Raw genomic sequence first — 21,140 nt, forward strand, 5'->3', positions numbered from 1 at the left:
AGCAAGTAATTCTCACATTTGTAGACACCAGGGGAAAGCTTAGTGGCCTTATTTAATGTAATAGGTGGATGGAGGGGAAAAGGTGTAAGGTGTTTATACTTTAAACATGATGGTAATGGTAATAAATAGTGTGAAAAATCGCCGCCATGGCCATCTTGGTAGGGGAAGCTGTGATGGGGAATAAAATCATGGTGGCAGCCATTTTGGGAGGGATTAAGGTCATAGTGTGGTGGCCATATTAGGAGGGGGAAATAACAATGTACATAAAAATAAAACCATGAATGACATATAGTATAGTATATATTACATAATAATTGCATGAGTACATGAATGACACATGTTATCCATGGTCTAATACATAGAAAGGAATTAGATGGAAATGATATATGCTAAAAATGATAAATGATAAAAGCAGTGATAAAAGCAGTATTTTAGACAGAGTAATTAGAGAGAATAATTGAGAATGAGACAAAAAGCCCTTTGGTGGATTTTGTAGCTAGGATCTTATCAGACATAAATTCACAGAAACACCTAAGATATCTGAGGGGAAGTTGTTATGGTAGGGGTATCCTAAATCACAATGCCGTAGGTGAAACAACTGCGATCAGGGTGTCCCTAAAGTAACAACGGATACATCTCAGGAAGGTGATGGTTAGAAGGTGTGTCAGATATTCACATAGCAATGATAGTAATACAAGAAAGTATAGTAGTGCCCCAAAATGGGGTACAAACCATAACCACTTCCTTTAAAATGTGTGATAGACTAAAAGTAGCAAAATAAGACAAACGGCTCTTAGGCAGGTTGGAAATAGACTGTTAAAGGGAAACTCCAGTGCCAGGAAAACGATCCGTTTTCCTGGCACTGGAGGGTCCCTCTCCCTCCCACCCCCCAATCCCCGGTTACTGAAGGGGTGAAAACTCGTCGCTGTCTCGTCGATGTCGATGTCCCTCGTCGCTGTCTCCGCCTCCGCGACGCTCCTCCTCTTCATTGCATTACGTCTCCCCATAGGAAAGCATTGAAAAATAATTTGCTTTCCTATGGGGTTTTGAGCGACGCTGGAGGTCCTCACACAGCGTGAGGACGTCCAGCGACGCTCTAGCACAGGTTTCCTGTGCTAGAACCCAGGAAGTGACCTCTAGTGGCTGTCTAATAGCCACTAGAGGTGGAGTTAACCCTGCAATGTAATTATTGCAGTTTATAAAAAACTGCAATAATTACACTTGCAGGGTTAAGAGTAGTGGGAGTTGGCACCCAGACCACTCCAATGGGCAGAAGTGGTCTGGGTGCCTAGAGTGTCCCTTTAAGTAAGGAAAAGGATAGGAGAATACATATATAAACATTGAGGGACTATATATCGGGACTATATATATATGTATGTAGGTATTTATAAGTGGGTACATAATACATAAGGTAAATGATAAATATAAACAAATGCACATATTAAATAAAATTAAACAAGTCAAAGTCTACATTTTAGACCAGAGGGGGTTAATGTTTTTAAGTTAAATACCCATTCCATTTCAGCTTTACCTAGAATGTTTTTTTTATGTCACACATAAAATGGGACACCTACTGTCCTTCCCCCTGCCAACACCCCTGGGCGACGGGCATGGGCCCTTAATGACATTCCCCCCCCCCCCCCGCCCCCCCAAGGTGACTAGGGGTCCCCAAACCCCTAGTCACCCCACCCCCCAACCCAAATAAAAACTATCCTCTACCTACACCCTGTAGCAGATGGTACCAGGGCTGTCCTAAAAGACTGTAATATTATTGCAATTCGTGTGTTATTTCTGTTTCTATGGTTAAAATGTATGTGGGATTCGTATGATTGTTCGGTAGTTTCCATCCGTACTCCATATGAATGTAAACTACCGAACCAATAGACCACCCCAGAGCGAAGTGCGTACCTTATTAATCGTTCACACTTCTCTAACCGCAGGTTAATCGGTACTTTAGTGCTGTATCTGGGCTGCCGCCATTCGGTATATGAACACGCACGAAATCTCAGCGGTGTTTGGTCGTCGAGTGTCTGGAACTCAAATCGGACACTCAATGACCCGAACACTGCTGAGACCTCCATGGCTCCATAACTCCCGAACAGGAAGGCTAATCAGCCTCCCGTTCGGTAGGTTAAAAGTACCGAAGAAGGGGATTCATACGAATCCAAGATTAATCGTGGATGGCAGTTTTTGATGTGTAATTTACCTCCTGAACGAAGACCGACCGCAGGGCCAAAAAACATGGATCTTTATTTCGGATACCACCTCGTGTGCGGTCGGTCAAATTACACCCTCCACCTAACTCCCGAACCCCTGTTCCGATCTGGGTGATTTTTGGATATACAGTTGCAAGAAAAAGTATGTGAACCCTTTGGAATGATATGGTTTTCTGCACAAATTGCTCATAAAATGTGATCTGATCATCATCTAAGACACAACAATAGACAATCACAGTCTGCTTAAAGGGAAACTCCAGTGCCAGAAAAACGATCCGTTTTTCTGGCACTGGAGGGTCCCTCTCCCTCCCACCCACCAATCCCCGGTTACTGAAGGGGTGAAAACCCCTTCAGTCACTTACCTGGGACAGCGGCGATGTCCCTCGCCGCTGTCTCCGCCTCCGCGACGCTCCTCCTAATGATTACGTCGGCCGGTGGGCGAGACTAATCTCGCTCACCGGCCGAGGAGACCTAACGCGCATGCGCGGAAATGCCGCGCATGCGCATTACGTCTCCCCATAGGAAAGCATTGAAAAATCATTTCAATGCTTTCCTATGGGGTTTTGAGCGACGCTGGAGGTCCTCACACAGCGTGAGGACGTCCAGCGACGCTCTAGCACAGGAAACCTGTGCTAGAACCCAGGAAGTGACCTCTAGTGGCTGTCTAATAGACAGCCACTAGAGGTGGAGTTAACCCTGCAATGTAAATATTGCAGTTTATGAAAAACTGCAATAATTACACTTGCAGGGTTAAGGGTAGTGGGAGTTGGCACCCAGACCACTCCAATGAGCAGAAGTGGTCTGGGTGCCTGGAGTGTCCCTTTAAACTAATAACACACAAAGAATGAAATGTTGCCATGTTTTTATTGAACACACCATGTAAGCATTCATAGTGCAGGTGGAAAAAGTATGTGAACCCTTGGATTTAATAACTGGTTGAACCTCCTTTGGCAGCAATAACTTTAACCAAACGTTTCCTGTAGTTGCAGATCAGACGTGCACAATGGTCAGGAGTCATTCTTGACCATTCCTCTTTACATAACTGTTTCTGTTCAGCAATATTCTTGGGATGTCTGGTGTGAATAGCTTTCTTGAGGTCATGCCACAGCATCTCAATCGGGTTGAGGTCAGGACTCTGACTGGGCCACTTCAGAAGGCGCATTTTCTTCTGTTTCAGCCATTCTGTTGTTGATTTACTTCTATGCTTTGGGTCATTGTCCTGTTGCAACACCCATCTTCTGTTGAGCTTCAGCTGGTAGACAGATGGCCTTAAGTTCTTCTGCAAAATGTCTTGATAAACTTGGGAATTCATTTTTCCTTCGATGATAGCAATCCATCCAGGCCCTGACGCAGCAAAGCAGCCCAAAACCATGATGCCCTCACCACCATACTTCATAGTTGGGATGAGGTTTTGATGTTTTTGAGGTTTTGATGTTCGTGTGCTGTGCCTCTTTTTTCGCCACACATAGTGCAAATAGCTATTTTGAAAGGACAAAAGGGATATTATATAAATGTATTAGCAAATTATTTATATATCCAAAGTCCATATGCCTATTTTCCTCAAAATACAATACAATGAACAATACAAAAGTATTATGGACTTTAGATATATAAATAATTTGCTAATGCATTTATATAATATCACTTTTGTCCTTTCAAAATAGCTATTTGCACTAGAATTGTTTAACTATTCTATTTATGGATATACATTATCCTTCATGTATATAAATCTTGCAGTCCGTTCACATTAAATTAATTACTGTTGAGAATAGTAACGAAAATAACACAATTTCCTTTGATGTGCAACTTTATTTGGAGGTAAAACTATATAAAGACTTTGATTTGCGGAAAAGGCTTTTTTTCTCGGACGAACGGACCAACCCGGAAGTCACGGAGGAGACGCAAAGCACCATGGGACTTGGAGTTTCCGAGATACCGGAAGAGGAAGTGACGTTACGGCACCACGACGTCAGAAAGAAGGAAAGCCGATTGGTTAATTAAAGAACAGGCAGGCTTTTTGGAACATATATAAACCGGAACAGAGAGAATGCAACCCACGGCCAACTGAGGAAGCTGATTAAAGTGAAACGCGTCTTGGCAGAGGAAACTAGACCCACTACTGCACTTTATTCTATATTGCTTATTTTTTATTTTCTAGTACTGTTATTTTATTTATTCCTTTTAACTACAGCTAATAATAAATTATTTACATTTATTACTGCATCCTGCACTTTGTCCGGTAAGGGGAGGTGTCACCCCAATTTGACACTAAGCCTTCAAACTTAGAGCCGAGGACAAATGGGCTCTAAAAAAGGTGAGCACATCTGCTTTTACTATAAATCTATTTAAAGGAAATTCCCTGTAAAATACTACACCTAGAATCTCGTGTCTCTCTCTCTTCTTATACCCATATGGTGGCAAGACATATAGGAAAAAGAACCAAGAGAAAAAAAGGGGTTTAAGTTGTCTACCTTAAAGACACGGAAGCCTGGAAGTTTAGAGCCTAAAAACTAAAAAGGCTCTAAAAATGTGAGTAATTTTGTACTCACACTAAATACAAAATACTGTGTGTATACAATATTGCACTATTATTCTGTATATCTTTTATTTTTCATGTACACCCCTACAAGTCATTAAAACCGGGGTGAGTCACTTGTGCCATACATTAGATTGTATAAGCGCTGCACTCTAACCTGAGGCCTGGTGAGTGGAAACACTAAACAGGTCCCAAGTTATTTGTTTATTTTTATGGGGATGCTGACTTCATTTTCCAGCAGGACTTGGCACCTGCCCACACTGCCAAAAGCACCAAAGCCTGGTTCAATGACTGTGGGATTACTGTGCTTGATTGACCAGCAAACTCGCCTGACCTGAACCCCATAGAAAATCTATGGGGCATTGCCAAGAGAAAGATGAGAGACATGAGACAGAACAATGCAGAAGAGCTAAAGGCAGCTATTGAAGCATCCTGGTCTTCCATAACACCTCAGCAGTCCACAGGCTGACAGCTTCCATGCCATGCCGCATTGAGGCAGTAATTGCTGCAAAAGTGGCCCAAACCAAGTACTGAGTCCATATGCATGCTTATACTTTTCAGAGGTCCGATATTGTTTTATGTACACTCCTTGTTTTATTGATTGCATGTACTATTCTAATTTACTGAGATTGTGTATTTGGGGTTTTCATGAGCTGTAAACCATAATCATCGCACTTATGACAAATCACGGCTTGAACTATCTTGCTTTGCATGTAATGCAAAGAAATATACCTTATACAGATACACTTGTATATAAGGATACTTATCAATAATATGTGAAAACAGCCTCCCTTAGATTGCTCACAGCTGGCAATCTACTTGACCACAAGAATATATATACACACACACAACGAGGGAACCGGCTGATATCTAAATAAAAATATACAAAAGAAATAGTGTAATACTATTGTACAATTTTATAACATGACAGGAGCCTTCGTATTTGCTTAAGTCTCTCTTTACTAGAACTACACAGCAGCACAGAAAACCAACCAATCAGAAAAAAGTTAGGTACTATAAAACTCCTCTCCCCATGCATCATTTCCTCTTTCTTTGCTGTACAGTACAGGTCAGAGTACCACTGCCTCCTGCTATTAGTTGGTGGCGTTGGGATTTATTATGATTTATTTAGGATATATATTTATTTAATTTAGTCATGATGTTATACTTATATCTAGATATTATATATATATATATATATATATATATATATATATATATATATATATATTAGTAAACGATAATCAGCACTCCCAGGTATTTGTAGAAAAACTTCTATTTATTCCAAATGTCGACATTTGGAATAAATATAAGTTTTTCTACAAATACCTGGGAGTGCTGATTATCGTTTACTAATATTGAATAGTGCAATCGAGCACCGGGTCACTAAAATTGTAAGTAGGAGTGCAAGGTTTCTCTTTTTGTTTATATATATATATATATATATATATATATATATATATATATATATATTTTTTTTTTTTTAATTCTTTATATTTTTGTGCAAATCTTAACAAGCATCTTGCTTAGCCACAATAGCTACAGCAAGAACAATGGATACACATGGATGTGGCATATCAACAAAAGCACAATTTTTGTACATTGAACAAGCGGTATCAGGTGTACTATTGTACAGTGTTGTGTGGTATCAGTCTGCCTAGGTGCGATAGGGGGGTTGTGTTGGCTTTTAAATTCCTAGGTTGGGAACTGAATGTGAGAGTATTGAAGCGTAGTTACCTTCCGTGAGCAGGTGTGGGCGATGTGTTCGAGGGGTATCTTGGTTATGACACCTGATCGGCTCCCTCCCCGGAGCTTGGTTGTAATGAGGGCAAGGTTGTATCGTGCTTACATCGAGTTAAGGGGGCATTTGCATAGTGGGTGAGGATAGGGCCCAGTTTGTATATTGTGTCAACCTATGCATGCAGGCTTTTGGCTCCTGACCATCGGGCCGCGGGGGGGGGGGGGGGGGGGGGATGGGGTTGGGTTGGGGAGTGGTATTTTGGTCTTTGTTCTGCCGTCTAGACGGCGTGTTTGTGTTGAGCCTGGACCTTATGGAGCCCGGGTGGGTAGGCGTATGGTGCGTGTAAAGTTAGACAGATAAGGTGTAATGAGGTGCAGTGGTAAAAGTCCCATCCGTGATCTTCATTCTGAGTTGGCTGACTCTTGCTGGTTTGCTATTCTAGGGACGAAAGGCGTTATGGAAGCCGGGTCCCACCTCCGCTCTCCTGATACGGCTGGTGTGTCTCGGGGCGAAAGTCCCAGTGTCTCCAGAAAGGTTGCCGCCTCTGACATGGATGGCAAAGTATATATTGTCCCGTCTCGAGTAACCGCCAGTGAGCCGTTCCATCCCCAGCGGTAGCGCAGTCCCGCGGTTCGCAGCATTGTCGTAACTGGGGTGTACGATTTGCGGTGCAATAGTGTGGAACTTTGTCAAATCTTGGAAGAAGGTCAGGGTCGAATTTTCGAAGGTGAGCGGTGTTTTGCCTTTCAGCCCTGACAATATTTGCATCTTGTCAGGTAGGGAGATGCAGCGAAGGATGACGTCTCTCCCTGTGGTGGTCCGGTGATGCGGAGGGTTTGGGAGGCGGTAAACACTTTCTATTGCCATCTTCTTGGCCCCTGTGTGTGACAGGATTGTGGCTAGCATTCTTCTGATATAATGGGGTAATTCCTCCGCTGTGATCAGTGCGGTGATACCCCTGATTTTGATGTGGGTACGCCTCTGGCGGTCTTCCATACTGGAAAGCTTGATTGTCGTAGATTGTTGCTGCGCTTGTAGCGTTTTTATAGAATCCGCCATCATATGGAGCTGGGACTGTACCTCAGTTAGGGCTGTTTCGTTAGTTCTAACCCTCTCCGACACTGCTCTGACTTCCGTTTTGAGTACGGCCGAGTCAGCCGCCAGCATTTTATGGATTTCGGCAAGCATTATTTTTAAATCCTTCTTGGTTGTCGGTGCAGCGTCGTCGGCAGAGTCAGGAGACTTGATCGCGGGTGTTGGTGAGTATTGCGGGCTCTCGGGCTCCTGGTGTTGGAGCGACGGATTCTGCTCCGTGTCTGGGTGTTCGGTGGTGGTGGGCCTAGTTTGCGCCGGCCGCTGGAGCATGGCTACTATATCTCTGCCCTCCGCTGGGGTGTGTGGTTTTTGGGAGCGCCTGCCCATGCTCAGAGTGTAGGTCGGCGAGGCAGATGGGGCTAGGCTGTGGGGCTTTGCAGCGCTGGTTGTTGCGATGCCTCCTAGGAAACTCCCGAGGTCTTGCAGCGTGTGGTAGGCCCCAGTTTTGTATTTCCGTCGTGCTGTCTTCGGTGGTTGAAAGAAAGGCATCGATCGGTGCACCCTGCCCTTCTGGCACTGGTTGTGCTAGTATGGTATTTGGATTGGGCTTGGTTCGGATGATATCCGCAGTATTGTATTTTGTTTTTGGGAGCTTAGAGAAATGGCGTCTGGTCGGGTTGCTTGGTAAGCCCCGCCCCCTAGATATATTTTTATGTATATATTTTATGTTTATAGTATTTAGTTATATCTATATTATGTATATTGTATTTAGTCATAATTATTATTTTGATATATTATATTGATTATATATGTTGTTTGTATATATTTTATGCTATAATTTTTAGTTATAGCCTTTTTCCTTTTCATATGTTTATTTGCAGATTATTTATATTATTTTTTGTTATTTATTTATTTTTGCTTCGGGATTTCTGCCCGTTTTTTGCTCGTTTCCCCTGTGTCTTTGGGGATGTTTTTCCTGACATGTGGTGGTTTTCGGGGGGTCCCTTGGGATTCCCTTCTGTTTGCTTACCTCCCCCCCCCCCCATACCACTACCTGGGGCCATTCTATTAGTCCCCCCCCGTGGGGCTGCGGGCGCTCCGCTCGGGGTGTCAGGAGACTAGCGCTTGGCTGCCTCCTCTGACTCCCCGAGCTCTGGTGTGAGCCTGCCGGCGACCTGGGTTTCTCGCGATCGGACGCGAGTACCCTGCGACCGGGTCTGCTCACGCACGTGGCCGCCTCGCCGCGGCCGGTTTCTTTAGCCACGTGCATCCGACCGGCTAGAGAAGGGGCGCCTCCTTCCACGGTCGGATCTCGGCGTTTGTTGCCCTGCTGGGATTCCCCGGTGGATCTCAGCAGGTTTACCACAGTTTTCTACAGATAAGACTATAGTTTTATATCAGTGTATGTAATGGTTACATTTTTCCTAAGTAATGGTTACTGTGATTGGACAATATGGACTGCAACCTTTAATGGGGAGGACCCCTACAAACATTTAAAAGGAAGATTTAGAGGACCAAGCATCACAGCTGACTGAGGAAGCTCCACAGCAAGGAGTGAAACGCGTTTTGGCTACTACAAAAGGACTTTTTAATTAAGGACTTTTTATTATACTGTTTTTATTTTATTTTTGTTTTACAATAGAATAAATTTACTACTTTTTACTCAAGATCCTTTTAAGTCCTTTTTTGGGGAAAACCTCAGCTATATCTTCCTAGGGGTAGTGCCATCCCCACTCAAATTGGCACAATACTTTTACACCTAGAGCCGGGACCCACAGGCTCAGGACCAGGTGAGCACACCATTTATTTCTTAAACATTGTGCTTTTTACAAACACCTTCCACACATTGGTCTGCTTCTCCCATTCTTTTCTTTTAAGGAATACCCCACATTGAAGGAGACGGGCCGTGCTACCCCAAATAAGCACACAAACCATAATACGGAGCCAGTGTTCTCATATACAGGCTCCTTTAAATGTGAGTGTTCCATTTTTTAAGATACCACCAATTGTGTTATATGTTATTATCCTGAAACCATCTGCACTATATTGTACCCTTTATATTTTTCTTGATATGTACCTTGCACACCATCATTGAATGAAAGATCATTTTGACCATTTTGGTAAGCTATATGTGTTAAAGCGCTCCACTTACTGGTATAAGTTCTTCGTCACTTACACCGCACTTATAATTTTAAACGTTGTTCTCGTGGAATAGAGGATATTTCCACATTGGTGTTTTGAGCAGCTTGACAATTATTGTATTTGTTTATTAGACACTCTGGTATACACATCCCTCTGTAATAGGAGGTACTCTTTGATTGGTATGGGAGACCAGTCTACATTGTTACTATGCAATATTTTCAGATATGATGATGGTATCTATATTAATGATTGAAACAGAAAAGATCTGTGTGAGCATGTGCATACCAATTCACAGTTTAAGGAGAGTATCGCTCAATGTATCTTACTTTCATGGAGATGGTAATCACTGAAACAACTTCCGCCTATACCCAATACAGCTGGGATACCGCTATTTGCCTGCTGGGCATTCAGGGACTGCCAGTCCCGGTTCAGGTTATTCTCACGGCATTACGCTGTCTAAAAGGGTTGATGTCTGGGGGCCCTATGTCAGGGTGCTCTGAAGATCTCTACCCAAGCTCAGAGGTCCCCATTACGCATTCAAGGCCCATGGTAAAGCGCTGCGGACTTGGATGGCGCTATATAAATAACATAATCATATGATATAATATACAACCCAGGATTGGCCTGCTATGTCTGTGCCCCATTAGAACGGCCTGCTATGTCTGTGCCCATTAGAACGGCCTGCTATGTCTGTGCCCATTAGAACGGCCTGCTATGTCTGTGCCCATTAGAACGGCCTGCTATGTCTGTGCCCATTAGAACGGCCTGCTATGTCTGTGCCCATTAGAACGGCCTGCTATGTCTGTGCCCATTAGAACGGCCTGCTATGTCTGTGCCCATTAGAACGGCCTGCTATGTCTGTGCCCATTAGAACGGCCTGCTATGTCTGTGCCCATTAGAACGGCCTGCTATGTCTGTGCCCATTTAAACGGCCTGCTGTGTCTGTGCCCCATTTATTGGCCTAATATGTTGGTGCCTATTTGCTTGGCCAACTATTCTGTGTCCATTCGTTTGGCCTGCTGGGCCTGTGCCCTTCTGACGGGCCTGCTCTATTGGTGCCGAACCCCTTTTGGCCACAGGCCTGGGGGAATATCACTGAGGAAAAGCCAGTGCCCACCAGTGACATGGAAATAGGCAGGTGTCCGGACATGCACCATTGCCATACTATCCAAGAGGACACCAGTGTACGGCCATTTAAATATGGTGGGAAGGGTGATCGCCCTAAACCTCATGCCTGAAGGGCAGGGTTTCTTATGAAGACCCCGGACACACATCTCCTACGAGAACTTCGCACAGGCAAGGACCGGTGCTCAGACACCTACAGGAGAACGCAGTGTTTTCCTTGTCTTTAACAACTACTCCGGATCTGCCTCCCGGTATCCATATAGGTATCGGTAGTTATTTCCTGCGTAAGGTTAGCTCCTGGCCCTGTTTAGTGGGGCTTACTTGTCTTACCTTCCGGCCTGCTATTTGCCTTCTAGCTGAGATAGAATTTGCGTTTTTACTCTTATCTACGTTATTGTTTTTTTTTTGTGACTTCCTTTTCCTTTCACTCGGGTCGTCGAGAGGCCTGACTTGACCTCCTCCGACCTCCCGGGCGCTCGTGGATTGCGGAGAACGTCTCCAGCTTTCCTCAGACTACCAACGGTCAGCCTGGACCCCGAGCGCGCGCACGGGATCCGGACGGTCAGTTGATAGTTTTTCCATCGTTGTTCCGAAGATTGCCCTCAGCCTTAGGCTGATACTAGTATTTGGTGTACCCTGCAGTTGGTCACCCTGAGTCTCTAGGGACTCTAGTTTGGATCACAGGAGGGTGCGGCCCTCCATCACTTCGATACGAGAATATTTTCTCTTCTGGTAAAGAGAGCAAACCCCTCTCAGATACGGAACCGGACACTGATTTGTTATTAGAGGGCGCAGCCCTCAGCCAGAGACTGAGCTATATACAGGCTCTCTCATACACTCAACACTCTACAGTGCCGACCATTTGTTCATCACACAGGCTTGTACCTGTGCAAGACATCGATGACTACATGGAGGGGCGTCACTCCTGCATTCAATTATATCTGACGTCCGTGCTACTGATTTCGTTATAGAGGACTGCCTGGTCAAGCAAAATATACATATTTAGACTGGATCCCTCTATTCTATCTCCTGTAATGGAGATACATCTACTGGATCCGGACCGCTCTAGCACACGCAAGACATTCTCACAGATGTATAACGGGGGGAGACTTCCACTTATTTACACACACTCCTGGAGATGGTACGGCTAACGGATGGACCTCAGGTATTACGTGAGTGCAGGTTTTGGTATATTCTGCACCATATAAAACAGAAGATTGCTTTCTGTTTTTGGATATCCAGACCATTGCGAACAACTGCGCAGACAGTTTCTCCCATATTTAGGCGACAGGAGATACGGAGACCTTCATGGAGCAAATGGGCACTGCCTTGCTCGAGTAACAAGATTAAGGAAGGCCTATTACCCGGTCTGTAGGTAAACCGTTCGCATGGATCACATGGTAAGACCGGTAACCCCGGTTGTATTGAGTTCCCCGGTCATTAAGATCTTGGGATAAGATGGCAGTACTGCCCCATCTCCTCGGAACGCATACCTGGTGAACAGGGTTCGGAGATGGGGGTCCTCCGTCTATACTCTATTTATCCTTCACGGGAGCCGTTTTGTTCTGGATTCGCGCTAACCTACTTTTCAACTACCGTCATGGAGACCTACAAGACTTTATGGGGGTAACTGGTGTGCCCCGACTCCTACACAGACATCTTTCACTCTTAAACGAGGACATATCTGGATGGAAATCTGCACTCCGGATGGCACTTCCCATCCCTTTGAATATTCCTGGGATTCGCTACTCCCAGAATAGTCGACCACCATTCCTCCACACAAGTTCAGTTCGGAACCCTGAATGGACATCCTTTTGGAGTCTTTCCTCTACCGCGTCCGAGGATTACACAGTTCACTTGGAATATGGGAATCACTTAGGATACGGCTAGTTTGACCACACTCTTGCCTGCATTATAAATTTATTCTCGGAGGAGACATCTCACCGGGTAGGCCAGGAGGGAACGAAAGATCCTACTCGGTTCTATTGTGAGTTGGTGGTGGACTTCGAGACGCTTTCCTTGAGATTGAAGATCTGCCTGCAAGGCCACATTGCCAGGTGACCCTGGCACGATCAGTGGAGCAACCTTATACATCAAGAGTTGAGACAGGGTGGCAGTGTCTTATCGTGGCCCTAGTCCGCAAATGACCTTCGACATTTTATAACTGCAGGGAAATGGCTAATAGGTCAGTTTGCCAGCTCATGGACCAGCTGGTAGGTAACAGGTGGCGACAGCACGTACATTGGATCTATCAGCGGAGGATGTTTTTTCCGTTTTTGGGATACTTCATCAACTGGCATCTCCATCGGTCGGTCTATTGTCATCTATCGCAGTTGGAAAGTCCATTTAGGATTGCTCGGGTAGCTCCGAGAATAGGTACCAGCGAAACAAACAGCGTTGGATTTTTTTGGCTTAGCGTTAAAACCGCAAATACGAAGCCTCCTGTCATGTTATAAAATTGTAGATTATGCTAGCTTCAGTGTACCTATAATCTTAATTTTATTAATGACAGGAGGCGAGTATTTCCCACCCATTCTTATCCCTCCCTTGTTTTATGTTAATAGTTTGGTTTCATCAGGTACGTATGCAACCTGTTCGATTCTGTTTTTTCTCTCAGTTTCAGTTTACAGTCCGTCATCACTATCTGGTTTGGCAGTTCTTCTCGGATGGTGGACATCGTTGTATTCATCGTATCTAGGACTTTGTTTCTTCCACATTATGTTTTCTGCCTTTTATTCTGTTTTGTCGCAGCTTGAAAGAGGAAATGATGCATGGGGAGGGGAGTTTTATAGTACCTAACTTTTTTCTGATTGGTTGTTTTTCTGTGCTGCTGTGGAGTTCTAGTAAAGAGAGACTTGAGCAAATACGAAGCCTCCTGTCATTAATAAAATTAAGATTATAGGTACACTAAAGCTAGCATAATCTACAATTATAACACTGCGCAACTTGAAATGCACTCACAGGATCATGTATGATTCAGGCATTTATGGTGCCTCCCCTGATGGCATGGGGGCCTGGGAGATTCCCCTGAATACTTCCACTCAAGTACAGGACTCCGGGTGAAGATGGAAAAAAAATAGCGGCTTTAGTAATATATAAAAATGTATAAAATAAATACAATCCACTTTTGGTGGACTGAAACGTTGATCGGGATTTTTTTTTAATATGAACTAATAAAGACCAGAACTTTTAAAGTCTGTGAGTGCTGCTACCTCTTTGGATACCTGGATAACCAAGCCCTGGCTTAGCACCCGGCACACGAGGGACAATATAGCGTGAGTGCAATAAATTCTTTCTTTTTCTTTATATTTTAAAGGAAGTTGTTATGGTTTGTACTCCATTTTGGGCCACTATTATACTTTCTTTTATTACTATGATTTCTATGTGAATGTCTGACACACCTTCTAACCATAACCTTCCTGAGATTTATCCGTTGTTACCTTAGGGACACCCTGATCGCAGTTGTTTCACCTACGGCATTGTGATTTAGGATACCCCTACCATAACAACTTCCCCTCAGATGTCTTAGGTGTTTCTGTGAATTTATGTCTGATAAGATCCTAGCTACAAAATCCACCAAAGGGCTTTTTGCTCATTCTCAATAATTTTTTAATTATTCTCTCTAATTACTCTGTCTAAAATACTGCTTTTGCATATATCATTTCCATCTAATTCTTTTCTATGTATTAGACCATGCATAACATGTGTCATCCATGTACTCATGCAATTATTATATAATATATACTTTATATATTATTCATGGTTTTATTCTTATTTTTTCCCCTTCTAATATGGTCAACACAATGAGACCTTATTCCCTCCCAAAGATGGCCGCCGCAGCTATTTTTCACACTATTTACAACTATTTATTACCATTACCATCATGTTTAAAATATAAACACCTTAAACCAAGGCTTGACAAATTTGTTTATAATATAGGAGCCAGCTTAAAAAGTTAGGAGTGCAATTCTTAAAGGGACACTAGAGCCACCAGAACCACTACAGCTTGATGCAGTGGTTCTGGTGTCTATAGCCTGTCCTTATCAGCGAAAAGGCAGAGTTTACATTGCTGCTTATTAACGCCTCTAATGACAGTCACTCAGACAGTCACTAGAGAGTCCTGGGTCACTGCTGCACTATGTGCAGCACCCAGGTTCAGTGTCTCCAAGCTCTGCATGGAGGCGCTGAATGTTCCTCATAGAGATTAATTAATGTAATGCATCTCTATGAGGAGATGCGGATTGGGAAAATGGGAAGAAAGATGAGTAAAAAACACCTTCCTCAAGCGATCAGAGGGGGCAGGTACCTAAACGCGCACGCACACACTGACTGGCTCTCACACACACACACACACACTCTCTCTGACAGGCACATACACACTCTTGACAGGCGCTCACACACACACACACTCTTGACAGGCTCTCGCTCACACACACTCTTGACAGGCTCTCGCTCACACACACACACACATACAGACAAGCTCTCACACACACACACTCTGACAGGCTCTCTAACGAACACACACACTGACAGGCTCTCTCACACACACACACCGTTTGACAGGCTCTCTCACAAACACACACACAGTTTGACAGGCTCTCTCACAAACACACACAGTCTGATAGGCTCTTTCACAAACACACACAGTCTGACAGACTCACACATTTTTGTTTGAATTGAAACCCACTCAGCCTCCCTACCTTTGGGAGAGCTGAGTGAGTCTTTCCTGGGGTCCAGTGAGGCTGCACTCTTACTTTGTGCGAAGGAGCAGTACTCTGCCTGGAGCTCCTCTCTGCTCCCTCGCGCTCTATAATGATGCCGGGGCCAGAATGACTTCATATTCCGGCTCCCAACATCATTACACAGCGTGAGAGAGCAGATGCAAACAGAGTACTGCTCCCTCGCGTGCTGCCCATAATGCTCGGGTGGCATCCTCCATGTACCCGTGGGTGGCGGCCACCTCCATGTACCCACGGGGGCCATCAAAGCTCCCTCCCACGCTAACTAGAGAGCTGGCAAATCCTAGACGCCAGGGCGAAATTTCTAGTCGCTGTGGCGATCTGTCGCCTGGGATTTGTCGAGCCCTGCCTTACAAATCCACCTATTACATTAAATAAGGCCACTAAGCTTTCCCCTGTTGTCTGCAAATGTGAGAATTTCTTGCTGACCTCATACATGCAGATAACTACAATCCCCATAATGCCGAGTGGCTAATACTAAAAAAGCCTATATTACAGTCAATACACTTTGTTTTTTTCAATGTAAATATATATTTATACTCTCCATTTTATGATCTACAATATTGTATACATGATCTGTTCATTTGTATTTTATGAACTGTCACTGTTTCCCATTGGTTGACAATTTAAAGCTGAATTTTTGGCGCCAATTTTAAATAACCATATCCCTATTTAAACTCTATGTAGCCAGGTTGTATGTTTTTATCCCATTTTGAGAAAGCCACATCGGAGAAATGCATATTTGGATGTTTTATATTTACTTTTACTACTGAATAAAGGAATTCTTTTGGACAAATAGACCTGGTTTGTGCCAAATTCCTTTAAATTTTATTTACCATTTTAACCCCTTAAGGACCAAACTTCTGGAATAAAAGGGAATTATGATGTGTCAGACATGTCATGTGTCCTTAAGGGGTTAAATTATATTTGATAATATATTTCCTTTGCTACTTTGCTTTTTACTACTAATCAAAAGATGATAGCTGATACCATCGAGCAGTAAACCTGCCCTACGCTGTTACTCCAAGTAAATCCGTGGTGGGGATCATACCACCAACGGTATATCAATGGAACAGTGTTTCTGCTCTACACTTGTGAGTATTACTCTTATCACTCTTTTTTACTCTATTTTATCACAATTGAGAGCACTATTGTTGCCTTTTATCTTCCCTTTGGAGCTTTGGATTATCAGACGGTGCTGACGGACACATCTTCCCACATCCCATAAGCAGGGATTATACCGCTGTATGCTCTTCACACCAGAGCTGGCCATAGCTCTTTTAAATGTGAGTTCTCTACCTCTTTTTACTTACTGCACTTTTGGACTCTAGACATACTGCACTATTGGTTGCTCTCTGCCTCTTCTCTGTTTCATATATACGAACTAACACCCATTGAAGAGAATACGTCTTATCAAGATTCCCTGATTATCTACTGCTACTCTAGCGAGACCTCCTACCCTCTCTAAGACTACTCCATCTTTTTTTTGTGTTGTATTTGATCCATTGAAGGACTTGAGGGGTTTCCTTCGCTTGGGTTGCTGCCCATTTTGCATATATTGTGCATTGATTAGCGCAGAATTCCTGATGTATTCTATTTGTTCCTATATAGTTGTCTGCACATTTTTGCACATGCATTTTTTCAATTGTTTGATACCATGAATTATGGCTTGTAGAAATGTGAAAAACAAGTAATGGTTGTAGCGGAGAGCTGGTCTCCCACAGTCTATGTCCGCTGGTATCCTGGAATAGCTCAGGAACAAGTACTAAATCCAATAGAGTAGCGGGCACCATCAGCAATATAATCCAAGAATATCCCATCACCTTTCCCAATAACTGGACGACACACAGTATCAGGAGCAGAACTGTTCTTTAATCACACAACCCCTGCTTTTATGCAATCCTCCCATGCAAGGGAGACACCCACCATAATTAATACAATAACCAATCGGGTACAGGGTACAACCCACACATCTCCTCCCCTCAGATAAACATTTAACATAATTAAAAAGGTACACAATTTTCCCCAAGTTCTAGATGTACCCCAAATACATAAGGTGCACCCCTAAATGGTATCCCTTGATAGCCCTGATCTGGGTGAGCAACATAATCAAAAATCACCCAGATCGGACCAGGGGTTCAGGCGTTATGGAGGTGTAAAATTTTGACCGACCGCATAGGCAACAGTAGCCGAAAACAGTTCCATGAGTTTTGACCTTGCGGTCGGTCTCTTTTTGTGTCTAAAAAGTCCCGTACTCAATGCCATCCAGAACTGTGTTTGCATTTGGATGAATCCCCTTGTTCGTGTGATTTAAACTACCGAACGGCAGGCCGTTCGGGAGTTTCTACCAGTCTCTTCCATAGCTCTGGAGGTCTCAGCGGTGTTCGCTTAGTCGAGTGTCCGATTTTAGTTTCAGACACTCGACGGCAGAACATCGCTGTTCGGGAGTTTAAGATGGCCGCCGCCACGAGTTCCAGAAATGGCGGCCACCCAGGGACTTTAACAACGAGTTTGTGCTTTTCAATAGGGAATTCAATGAAGCGAACAGGGAGGTTAATTGAAGTCACACTTATGCATCAAGGTGGTCTGGTGTTCTGTAGTTTGTGTTCGTATGGTGAATAAAGTATTTCAGTACAGTTTATGGGAACAATTAGACAAACGTTTTAATTCACACAAAAGTCTATGGGGAAAACAATGGAAGGGGAATATGCTGGACAGCCAGGTGGATTTTGCTACAATGGTATTTCTGTTTTGCAATACCATGCACACATAAAATGTATGCTTCAATAGTAATTCTATTTTCTTTGCTATCACCCCTTTCTTGTTTAATCCATTGGTCCCTTTGTGTATGCCATGACTGTCCTACTTTAGTTTATTTTCCATTAACTGTACAGATTAACAGTAATGACAACACACCTTGGAAAATACATTTATGAGAAACAGCAAATTCCACACTCTATAATTTATCTGTGTTGGGTCCGTTATGGGAAGCAATGGGGCTACCCACATGGATAAAAAACAACTATTTGATCATTGTTAAGAAGATAAGTCTCATTGCACATAGTTTAGAGGACTGAGAATGTAATGATCTGGACTGTTTTGTAGGTCAATCTATTCTTTTGTGTGTAAATTCTAAATATAGCAGTGGATGCAAAGTATAAGTAAAGCAAAATTGCTGAGATTGAAATGTGAGTAGAAGGTTAATCTGTATGTTACTAAACAACTAAAATGGCAAACATATGTCTGAAACATTATTCTTCATTGTCTAGATTCTTCATCTCTCAATCTCTTTCTAAATATTAAATATACATTTTTATGTTTTCCCAGGACCTGAAGCCCAGCAATCTTGCAGTTAATGAAGATTGTGAGTTAAAGGTGATTTAACTGCATTTTGACTTGTATTACCAATCTCATCATGAAATAGATTTGTCAAGTAAAAGAGCCTTTTTGTTTGGGGGGGGGGATGTAATGGTGAGGTTCAGTTGAGAAGGTATTTTTGCATAGTTTGCTTAAAAAATAAAAAAATATTGCATGCAATCTTCAGGCACTGATATTTTATTTTTTATTACACCTAAACTAAAATGTTAATTGGTTAAATGGTCTTGTATACATGTTCGGAATTTTAAGTCATTTTTTTTTCTTGTTTAAATATAAATTGTATTTTATTACAATATGCATGTCATAAGGTAATAAAATCATCCAAAGTTTTAAAGTCTATTCCATTTTTGTTCAGAAGTACATCAATGCAGAGGATGCCATTTTGTAGGTACAAAAATAAATTATGATAAGACATCTGTTTGGACAAAAATTATAAACAAAATATACCAGGCTGTACACAAAACCCAGTGTGAATAATAAATGTATAAAAATGGAATAATACCACCATATGTTGAAAAATAGTAGGACAATACCTAAAACATAAAACACAACATAACACAAAATAGGTCAAACCTATAGCAGCAAACGCATTTCGGCGATCAGCCTTCAAGTGCTGGTTTCCAAGTCCCCACAATCTTCTTTTATATGTTCCCTCTTCTGTACTCATCTGTTCGCAATTTCCTGTTGACAGCGCGTCACTTCCGGTCTTTGCAGCTGACGTCACGTCCGTATTTGGAGGAATAAAACATAGACATAGAATACGTATTCTATGTCTATGGAATAAAACACATGCTGGAACTCAGCGTTCATAATGTAGATCCAGCCGCCGGTAATGATTTCTAATGTATATCAGTCCTCACAGCCACAAGCCTCTCCAGAGCCAGAAAGGCTTAAAATAGTCCATTCAATAAAGGAATTGTATAGAAAAATTTCTGGTCAGACCCCTCGGCTACCAATATAGAGCTTTTTGTTTCCAATGTGGCACAGTAAACGCTGTGGTCTGTTCATATGTATGATTAAGACTGAGATTATCTGGTGGACACTTCATGGTTCGATTTCTAGCCACCGAAGCCACATAGGATCTGGACTGTTTTGTAGGTCAATCTATTCTTTTGTGTGTAAATTCTAAATATAGTAGTAGATGCAAAGTACAAGTAAAATTGCTGAGATTTAAATGTGAGTAGAATGTTAATCTGTATGTTACTAAACAACAACTAAAACGGCAAACATATGTCTGAAACATATTCTTCATTGTCTAGATTCTTCATCTCTTTCTCTCTCTATCTCTCTTTCTAAATATTACATAGACATTTTTATATTTTTCCAGCACCTGAAGCCCAGCAATCTTGCAGTTAATGAAGCTTGTGAGTTAAAGGTGATTTTACTGTGTTTTGACTTGTATTACCAATCTCATCATGAAATAGATATGTCAAGTAAAAGAGCCTTTTTGTTTGGGGGGGATGTAATGGTGAGGTTCAGTTGAGAAGGTTCAGTTGAGACACCTCGGCAAGATCCCCACAAGATCTTCCCTCCTCTAGACCAAGAAGAGTAAAGTGTAATACCCATATTACCTGTTCAAAAGACATTACAATTGAGTATTTTAATAAGAACCATTGTGTGCTACTTGCTCTTGGTTGATTACATGGCTCCCAAAATAAAGCTTTTTGTTTCCGATGTGGCACAGTCAACGCTGTGGCCTATTCATATGTATGATTAAGACTGAGATTATCTTGTAATTGTAAGGCTGGTGGACACTTTGTGGTTCATATTTTTCCCATGTTGGGCTATTAGATTTCTAGCCACCAAAGCCACATAGGAAACCAATGCACATTCAGTGAAAGCTATACGTTGTATATGGGAATTCGAACCATAGATAAATTGATGGCTCAAAGGGTAACTGGATATTCTTCTCAGTAAGTAATTTAGAAACCACCCGCCACAAGGGGCGAATGCATGTACAATCCCACCAGACATGGATCATGGATCCAACCTGAACCTGGCATCTCTAACAAGCGGCGGGTAAAACTACTAATTTTTGCGCTCTTCCTTAATCCCACTATCGCAGGGATAGGCAACCTTCGGCTCTCCAGATGTTGTGGACTACATCCCCCATAGTGCTCTTACTCCCATAATACTGGCAAAGCATCATGGGAGGTGTAGTCCACAACATCTGGAGAGCCCACCCCTGCACTATCCCATTGTTCCATAAAGGAAAACACAAATGTTTC

At 42.8% G+C, this 21,140-nt stretch overlaps 1 protein-coding gene across 2 annotated transcripts in view; it reads left to right on the plus strand.

Annotated features, from left to right (window-relative positions):
* Window positions 1–21,140, plus strand: part of LOC134609810 (mitogen-activated protein kinase 14) — a 406,182-nt gene that overhangs the window by 82,324 nt on the left and 302,718 nt on the right. For both annotated transcript variants that reach the window (XM_063453192.1, XM_063453193.1), the window contains exon 6: window positions 18,862–18,909. In XM_063453192.1, the coding sequence (XP_063309262.1) occupies window positions 18,862–18,909 (48 nt within the window). The remainder of the gene's footprint in view (window positions 1–18,861; window positions 18,910–21,140) is intronic.

Source organism: Pelobates fuscus, chromosome 1 (assembly GCF_036172605.1).
Source record: "Pelobates fuscus isolate aPelFus1 chromosome 1, aPelFus1.pri, whole genome shotgun sequence".
In the NCBI taxonomy this organism is placed as follows: domain Eukaryota; kingdom Metazoa; phylum Chordata; class Amphibia; order Anura; family Pelobatidae; genus Pelobates; species Pelobates fuscus.